The sequence below is a fragment of the Lynx rufus genome, unplaced genomic scaffold (genome assembly GCF_022079265.1).
Source record: "Lynx rufus isolate CCGP_SWC_20201006 ecotype Redwood Valley unplaced genomic scaffold, mLynRuf1.p SCAF_5, whole genome shotgun sequence".
Classification (NCBI taxonomy): domain Eukaryota; kingdom Metazoa; phylum Chordata; class Mammalia; order Carnivora; family Felidae; genus Lynx; species Lynx rufus.
In genome coordinates, this window is record NW_025814867.1 from 80,957,106 (window position 1) to 80,966,827 (window position 9,722).

General features: G+C 44.8%; 1 protein-coding gene across 1 annotated transcript in view; it reads right to left on the bottom strand.

The window, feature by feature from the left end:
- Window positions 1-9,331, bottom strand: part of P3H2 (prolyl 3-hydroxylase 2) — a 146,378-nt gene extending 137,047 nt beyond the window's left edge. The window contains exon 1 of the mRNA XM_047100281.1: window positions 8,855-9,331. Within this exon, the coding sequence (XP_046956237.1) occupies window positions 8,855-9,331 (477 nt within the window). The remainder of the gene's footprint in view (window positions 1-8,854) is intronic.
- Window positions 9,332-9,722: the final 391 nt, after the last annotated feature.

Sequence of the window (9,722 nt, forward strand, 5' to 3'; positions counted from 1 at the left end):
ACCAGACCCTGAAATCTACAAGTGCCATAATCTTGGCCTCACAGCCTCCAGAACTGCGAGGGATAAATGTTTGCTGTTTATAAGCCACCCAGCCTGTGGGTTCTGTGATAGCACCCAAATAGACTGAGATACCCTCTGACTCTCTCTCTATCTCTTTGTAATTTTTTCTTTCCTCTGAAACCCTTTTATTTATATTCCCTACTTTTAGGCTTCTATACGTGGGTGTTTAAGGTTTGAGTCAAGCTGTTTTCTAAGATTACATATGACACAGAGCTAACCCCAAGAAAACTAACAGTTGCAGTGGGTAACTTTTACATGATTGAGTTTGGATACATTCCAAGTTGAAAGAGATGGAAGTTGGTTCTGGAGTCTGAAGTTTAGAACCAAGAGTGTTAGTTTGTATTGCTAAAGTAACCTGCTCTATCACATTCAGTTGACAAGTGGAAGTAGAGAGAAGCCAGATCCCCCAGGCTTTCATATAAGCTAACTTAGCACACCCACAAAGGAGGACCAGCTATAGGACATGAGCCCAGGGATCTGCATCTTGGAGAATGAAGCTCTACTTCCAACTTCCAATGGGTTTCCCCTTATAAAAGGTGTCACATTACAGCCAAACATTTGCATAAATATCATGGTTCATCAGTAAGCACATTGCTATCTAGAATATATTGTCAAAAACTTGATTTATACTTGTCTAAACGTGATGTCCAGTTATCTCAAATATGCCTAAATATTTAAATCAGTGATTCTCATGTGCAGTGATTTTGACATCCAAGAAACATTTTGAAATGTCTGAAGACGTTTTTTGTTGTCACAGCTTGGAGTGGGGCTGAAGGTGTGGCTACTGCTATAAAGTGGGTATAGACCAGGCATGCTGGTAACCATCATAACGTGTACAGGACAGCCCATCACAACAGAGAATAATTCACCCCAAAATATCAATAAGCAAAAATTTGGACACTCCAGCTTAAGGCCTACTGACCTGAAAGCATGTAGACTTCACCGTATAATTGAGTCCTCGGTAATGCTATGGAAACAATGATTGACTATGAAAGTCTCTGTCCCTGGTGACTTTTCTAAATGCCATATTCTAGAATCAAATTCTGATTGTTGATCCTGGATTCAATCTAAAAACTATTATTAAGAAACAGCTCTTGCTTCAGTGGGGAAATAATTAGTAAGGTCTTCCGGATTAGTCTTTGATACTATAATTTGAGGTCATTCTTTTAAAAACAGCCAAATCTGGTTTTAAGGTAATTCACTGTGTCTGGAGTCCTAATTATGTGTTGATTTCTTCATGCAAGCCTCTTGATCTTGGCAGAGTAAAAGCTAAAAATTTAGCAGTGAAGCAGGAAAAATAAATCAAAATTGGCTCATTTAACATTTCTGTGATTGAGGGTTTGTTAACAGTTCCTCTGTTTTGCTTTGGATTTGTTTATTTCATTCTATCTCTTGCTTTTCTCCAGTCCCTTCCTGAGTTCCAGTATAATTACGCTGCAGTCCTCAGGAGTATCCCATTACTTGTCCAAAAACTGAAATCCACTATTTGCAGATAATGAATTCCAGTAGGATCATTCTGATACCCCTAAACTTCTGGAAAATCTGACATCTTGGATCTCCCTCTCTCTGGCTCTACTCTTTCATTTCTCGTCCAAAGAAGATTCTTCGCCTCATTCATTTTCATCAGGCTTACTGGGGAACAGCAATAACCCAGGTTCCTATTCCTGAGTTTTTCCCAAAGTGGGCAGAATAGTAGCTCAGGGAATAGCATCGAATAAGGTAGCTTTTATCTTCAGGGTTTATTCCATTTAGCAAATAATGCGTTTCATTTAAATTGGGTTGAGTTTGTGTTTTTAGGGTGAGCCTTATAAACAAAGTGGTCATCTGCAATGTCACAAAGGTGGGACTCAGGGTTCTTGAATTCTAATCCTGGATTTTCCATTAAATTGCTGGATGAGTTTGGACAACTTGATTCTCCTTCAGGCTTTATTTTCCCATCTGTGAAATGAGATGGTTGGAACACTGATGTTCCATGAATGTGGTAGTTAGCAGCTGCAAAAAGATGGGGAGCTAGGAGGGGAGGGGAACATCTTCCCAACATATGCCCAAGTCTTGCACAAGGCATATGGGGGAAAGGGACATTAAAAGAAGTCTCACAGAAGTAGATACCTATGTCTGTACACGAAATTAAACAAGAAGCTCTTATGGCCTTCATTTCATGAGAGCCAGAAATCTGACATTGCTTCTACCACTACCTGCTTTTCTCTCTCCTGTGTCGACCCCCTCAGCCCTCTCCTTTTCACATGTAATTGCACTGTGTGGATCATCAATGGGACCAGGAATCAGGGAGGAGAGGAAGAAAGAGAGAAGTGAGTATAGAAAGCAAAGTAAAGCAGAAAGGGGTGTGGTCAAGTGAGACCAGCTTCTTCTGACAATGGTCTGCAACCTTCTTCTGTCCTGAAAACCAAAAATCTTACACTCCAGCACTAAAGCATACCAAATCATTTTTTAAAGATGTGTTTGGGCCATTTGGCAAATGAGGGCTAGGCCTCATGGAAATTACATAGCTAGGAAGTCAGACGGCAGGAAAGGAGGGATGGATAAAAGGACAGAACAAGAATTATAGGAGAAAAGCTGAATGGAAAAAAAGACAGGAGAAATTATTTTTCCTAATGAGAAATGCAAAATTTTCCACCAGACAACTATGACTCTTGGCTGAGTGGCTTATGCATCATGTGAATGAAAATGCAGGGTGGGCAGGGCAGTTCAGGAAGCTCTGCCTTGTGTCTCCTCTGTCTCCGAAGGCAACAGGTCCCCTGCAGACCTCCTCCACACCACTGATTCACCAGACAGTCCTTCAGAAAGTAGCCATGGCCACTGCATAGAGTCTGGGAAAAGCACTGGCCAGAAAGTAGAACACCTACATTTTGAACTCAGCTTCACCTAGTGACCCTCCTTGAATTGTCATGGAAACTCTGAGGCCAGTCTCTTTAGCTAGTAAGTGACAGGGACGGACTTCATGATCACTGAGGATCCTTCAAGCTACAGCATCGTTATAGTTGCAACCATTTTCACTTGTCGCCCTTGCTAGACCACATTTCATGAGCAAAATACTTACCTCTCTCTCTCTCTCTCTCTCTCTCTCTCTCTCTCCCCCAGCTCTAAGATCTGTATGTGATTCTAAGAAATCCTGTTTACTCAATTCCTCGGCAATACAGAAGAACCATTATTACAGCGAATCCCAGGACTTTTTGTTTTAGGTGAACCCAGCCATCTTTCAGAATGTATCAAGCCCCATCCATGAAGCAAGCTGACATTTTATTAAACATTCCCAGAGGAATTCCACACCGCTATCCCTCTGGAAATTATCAGGGAGCTAATGATATTAGTGACAGAATGCATTTATTTGATTCTCAGAGATGGAATCTGTGGAGACAAGCAGTGTATTGCTTTCCTTTATGAAAACCTGTAAAGGAATCCCTGATTCACCAGACTAGGAGAGGAGAAAAGCTTATAAGCAGTTCCTGCTCTCATCAAGCTGAATATTAAACCCTCTGTGGCACTTCCTATTTGTAATCGCAATGGATGACTAATAAAGACTTGAGCTCCATTTGGGAGGCCCCAAATGGACAAGCCCCCAATGGAGACAACTGAGATTCTGATTCCTTGGCTCATAGGACTGAAAAGCTCCTAGACAAAGAATCTCCAAGGTTTCCTCCCTAAGAAGTGGGACACAAAGATGCTACTAGTGGATTTTGATGATTCAGGCACAAAAAAGGCCCAGTTGTAACCAAAAAAAAAAAAAAAAAAAAAAAAAAAAAGCCATATCCCTGAGGAAATAATCACTAGGGCAATTTCAGAACAGCTATTTCAAGAAGACATAAAGTTAACTTCCTATTTGAAATAATTTGGGGGAAAAATGTACACTGTCTACATAGAGCTAAAAAAGTTTTGAAAAAGGGACACAAAAAAGGTTTCTATTCCGAAGTAACAGTTCAGAAATAACTAGCAGTCGTGACCTAGGCTTTCCATTTTTTGTTTGTTTTGTTTTGTTAAGGCATTCATCTAGAAAGAGAAAGAAGTTGATAAAGCAGATTAAGAAAGTTCCTTGGGTTTACTTTTTTTTTTCTTTTCTAGAAACCCCTAATAAAATAGATTATGGTCAAGAGATGACTCCAGGAGGGAGATAGGATTGCCTAACTTAACTGCTATTTCCGTTTCCCCCCCACCCCCCCCCCCCCCCTTTAATCCTGAGAAGAAAAACAAAGGTCAAATGGCCCAAAGCACCAACTCAGAAACAAAACATGCAGGGGCAAGCTTTTTTTAAGTTAAAAAAATAAATAAGCAGCACTGGTCTTTTGCTTTTTGTTTTTGTTTTTTATTCAAAGGCTGGGAACAGTGGGAGAAAAACAGCTACTGTCAAAGTATTCCTGAATATAAAGCACAGAGATAAGGGGAAAAAAGTATCTCTCTTACGTTTGTTTAAATTCAACAAATATACATAAAACAGGCACAATGTGTCAAAGATTTTCTGAAGCATACCTTTAAGTAATAATTAAATTAGGAAAAAAAAAAAAAAAGATGGAGGAAAAAGAGACTGACGTTTGCAACACTAGCCAGAACTCACAAGCAGAAAAGAGTGAGAAGTCAAGGAATCTGCAGTCTTTCTGTAAGTTTCTGCTGCAACTGACCAGCCAAGAAACCAAATAACTAGTATGAGGATACCTCCGGCTGCCATACAAAGATCTTTCGCAATAGTATCTCTACACAAGAAACCAAGCTATTATCATTCAACAAACATACACTGAGGGTTTATTGCTACTGCACTCTGTTTTTGATATTTGAGGGGGATACAGAAGCTGAGGACTCAACTGAGATCTATTATACCTAAATTTCTAATTTTAAATCATATTTTAATGCCTATATGATTAATAATCATCCAACTAATAATCATCCAGATCTAGAAACTCCCACTTTAGGAGATGCAAAAATGACTAAGACAGTTCTTGAAGTCAAGAAGCTCACATAAGTGACAGGCAAATAGAGGAATTTCTCAGAAAACAAAGCTAAAAATAAAACATGCTATGAGAGGGAGAAATTCTTTGCTGTGGACATTCAAAGGAAGGAGAAACTGTGTTCTCTTGGGAGCTCCAGACAGAAGGAAGGAGGGCCTCAGAGAAAGAGGTATATTTGTGTTAGGATAATTACCATTCGAACATGTACAGAAGAAGGAAAAATCTACTATTAAACTAGTAAGAAGAAGTATGTTTATTTCTTCTATGTTTATATGTTTTTTCTTATTATGTTATATCTCCAGTGTTTAGTGAGAAATAGGACACTTTACCTAAATCTTCTCTTAAACCTAGCTAAACCAATCAGATAAGTCCTATTATTTCCCCATGTTGCAGATGGGAAAAGCAAAGCTCAGAAAGTTTACATAATTTTCTCACAGTCAAGCAGCCAAAGACTGAGGAACTAAAAGTTCAATTCCAGATTTCCAGATCTATCCCATTCTAGAACCTACCCACCACCTAGAGAATAAACAAAGCCCAGATGTGCAAAAATATCAAATACACAAAACAAATACACAAAACATCCATTGCCCCCTCTAGCTGGAAGGAGGCAGAGAGGGGAATATAGGGCCAGGAAGGTTAGGGGGGAGCCGGGCTATGGATACTGGATTCAACTATGTGGGCTTTATCAGGCAGCAAGGGGAAACCACTAAAGGTTTCTGAGCAGGGAATACTATAATGAAAGTTCTATGTTAGGCTTTGGGCTATGACTGATGAGTCGTATCTAACAATCTGAAATGATAAAAATCAAAGTTTGAAGAGTCTCACCCTGCATTTAAACAAAAAGGTGTGGCTAGACACCAAGTGGGACTACTGCCTCATAGCTGTCCAGACAAATTCCCAACATGCCAGTTCTTAAGGAACATTCTACAGAGCAGCGCTTAAGATAAATGCAGTGAGTGTCTGTTATACCACAGGACAAGGACCTACTCATCCCTGGAGCTGTCCAAATCTGGCAGAAGGATAGCCCTGGGGACTGCAGGATGCCGGGGGACCTAAGGCGACCCCAGCGGGCAGCAGGCACAGCACAGGCATGGGCATTAGTTATCCACAAAGCCCAGACTCCTGATTCTCAGTCCTGTGCTCATTTCATCAAATCCTATTGCCTCTGCTGTTAAATATGTAACACTTATGTGGGCCCCTTTCCCTCTTGGGTTCTCCCTTTCCCCAGCTGTGAAATGAAAAATTGGACTTGATGGGACTCAGATTTTGCAATTCTCAACCCATCTTCCTCTCCAACATACTGGTATAAAAAATCTGCTTCCATCAGTGGCTCACCAGCTGGGATATGGTAGAGGAACAGCAGCTCCTGAGAGCTTCTATAGTTGGTAAATCCTGACCTGAGAAGAACGGTACTTCCTTATCTCTAGGAAGCCCACTAGTTCTGACCATATTATAGGCTTCATGGTTCTCAAATTCTGGTTGTGAACTTGCCATTGAATTCAGTCTGGCCCAGGACTCTCCTTTTCAAGTGCAGCCTGGTTCACTGAAGTCAAAAATAATTCAACAACATGAAGGGCCACACTCATATCCAGGCACATGCAGAGAACTCCTCATTCTATCATCAGCGAGTAAGCACTTCTGGACCCACACTTGTCAGAGCCTGAGCATACTTTGTTATTATTTGAGAGTTTTGTTTTACTCTCAAAGGATGGCGTCTGCATGCATGGGTGCGTGCGTGTGTGCATGCATGTGTTTATGATTAAAATTCCCAGGAAGCCAAGCAGAGACTGAACTTGTGGAGTTCTTGGGAGAAGGGAGGGAGGAACCACGTTACACCTTATTACACATTCACAGAGACACCCCTACAAACTCCAGCCATCAAAAATGAATTTCCAAAGAAACACAAATATCTCCTCAAGAGATTATCAATTATGTAGATCCAAGAAACTTTGCTTATTAGAGTAGAGGTGAATAGGGAGAAGATACATGTTCCGTTCTCAGAAACACTGCTGATAAAACAGAAATTAGCACACGGGTTCATCTTCTTGAGAGAACGTCTTAAACTTCGTTGGTTGATCCATCACACCCAACAGTTCACCCACAGAGGTGCCCAGGAGTAGCTGATTCCTATGATCAATTCACTGCAAAAATGTGAGGCATGTCAAACCTATAGCTTCACCATTTTGACCCTCCAGCCAAGGGACTGAAGCAGAATGACTGCTAAATGTGACATTAACAGCGATGCAGGCTTCATTGGAGAATCAAAGAAACCGACATTTCAAAAGTTACCTCATGGTTATTTATTTTTATAGGACTGGAGACGAGTATGCGTTCCTTCTCCAGACACGAGAAAGGAAAATCTCCCCAAGGTGTGGGACTGCCAACCTCACGTCTGAGATTCCTGGGAAGACTGTGCTATGGGGACCAAACTGGACCACCCACACATTCTATTCTGGGAACTGGCTCAGTTTATCTTCAGCTGTCAGGTACTTAAGGTCTCTTCCCTCTCTGCTATTGACTCATTTCTCTAAGACCACCAAAAATCATGCCATTCATCCGAAAGAAAGCAGATTTATACTTCATGCATGCTTTAGCAAATTCATCAAGAAGCACAAGCAAGCAGAAGACAAATCTTGGAAAGGATTCAGGCTTTATCCTTATTTCTTACCCAAGATATTAGTCTAGTGGACTCCAGCCCCTTAGCCATAGCACTGGTAGTCTCAGTTGTGATTTCCTGAACTCCACAAACAACTGCAAATCTCCAGAGAGCCCTTCCCACAAGAGCACAGACCTTGTGGGATGGTGTTCACATGGATGTACATGGTGTCTATTTTTGCCACCCTAGAAATTCAGCCTCGTCTACCGGCTAACAGTAAGGGCCAACCCACAAAGCTGTCACTTCAACAGGTGTAGAAGAGACACTGACACCTTGACATAAAAAGCAAGAAAGTGGGGGACGGAGGAGAAAAGTATAAGTTCAGAGTGTCATGGATGGTGTCCAGAAATAGACTAAATTCTCTGCTGAAGCGTCCAGATAGATCGTCAACATTGCAGATGTGGATAAAATGCCCACATACACCGTATACTGCCGACACTAACTTCAGGCAGGTTGAATACACACAAATAAAACCCAAAGGAGAGTACTGGGCATCTGACGTCAAATAACTCACTCCAGTGCTTACCTCCAGAAATCAGAGTAAGTCAGCACTTTGGGTAGATACTTTTAGTCAGATTGCCTCACACAGATTCACCTCTTCAGTATCTGCTCTTTAACTTTTGATCTTTAGTGCTTTGTAGGTGCAGAAATAGAGGAAAAGAAATAGAAGGTGCAGAAATAGAAGAAAAGAAATTTGTTTCAGAGCAAGGCAACTTTTAACTCTGTTGTTCTGAGGTTGTTTTCTTTTAAACTTCAGAGAAAAGCTGCAGACTGGGTGTACACCAGGGATGAGTGAGTGGAGACGGAAGAGAAATGGGGGTAAGGTTGGATCAAGAAACGAAGGGAGGGAAGACCTTATACTAGACCCGGCTGTGCCAAAGTCTCAAAAATTAGCGTGGGATGGGTCCTTGAAACCTCATCGTATCAATGCTGTCCTCTTTTGAAGAGACAAGTTGATGCCAGTGGAGCTAATGGCTTGCGCCCGGTTCATCCATCTAGTGTTGGTTACACACCCTGGGCCACCAGATACCTAGATGCACAAACAGAAGACAGACAGGCAAAAGGAGACGCGGGCTGAAAGGTTAAGGAGCAGAGAGCGCCGGCCAAGGGACAGGGGCCGTGGGGGAGGGCTCGAGAGAGCGTCCCGGAGCCGCAGGGGGCGTTAGGTGCGCGCTCTGGGTACCTTGATGTAGGCCCGCTGCAGGTAGTTGTAGGGCACTCTGCGCTGGAAGTCGCTGCGCACATCCTCGCTGACGCGGTGGCGGGACGCGGGGCCCCCGAGGCGCTGGGTCTGGCAGCTGCGGTAGCAGCGCGCCCGCTCCAGCAGCGCGCGGAAGAAGGGCAGCTCGGCCGCGGGGCCGGCGCCGGGGGACGCGAGCGGGCGGCGCGCGGCGCAGTGGCGGGCGCAGCGCGCGCGGACCTCCCGCAGGCGCCGGTGGCTGCGCAGCGCAGCTTCCAAGTCGCGCACCGCTTGCTCGTAGTCCTCGCTGTAGTAGGCGGCCACGCCGCTGGCGTAGAGCAGGTCGAAGGGCTGCAGAGGCCCGGGCTCGCGCTGCGCCTCCGGGCGCGGGCTGTCCGGGGGGCCGCCCCACAGTGGCGGCGGGAGCAGCAGCAGCAGCAGCGGCAGCAGCGGCAGCGGCGCCCAGATGCGCTCCCGCATCCTCCGGCGCGGAGAGGCGCGGGACGGCCACGCTCACAGACGGCTCAGGCACCTGGCGTCAGGGCCCCGTCTCCCACCTCCGCGGTGAGAGCTCCGGCCCCGCCGCGATCCGGCTGCCCCGCGAGCCCCAGGTGGCCGCCGGCGCTCCGCCGACTGAGAGGCGGAGGCCGGGTCGGCCGGCCGCTCTTAAAGGGACGCCCACAGCTCACACGCTCCTCCTGCTGCCCGAGCCTCCGCGAGCCGCTCGCCGGCGCTCAGCGCGCGCCCTGCAGGCCCCGGCCGCCGCCGTCCGCAGGCCAGGTGCCGCACCGCCCAGTGCCAGGCAGGGAGCGGGCTCCGCTAGGGGCCGGTCCGAGACCGGTGCTTTCCACGTGGGCTCCCTTCTGCGTTG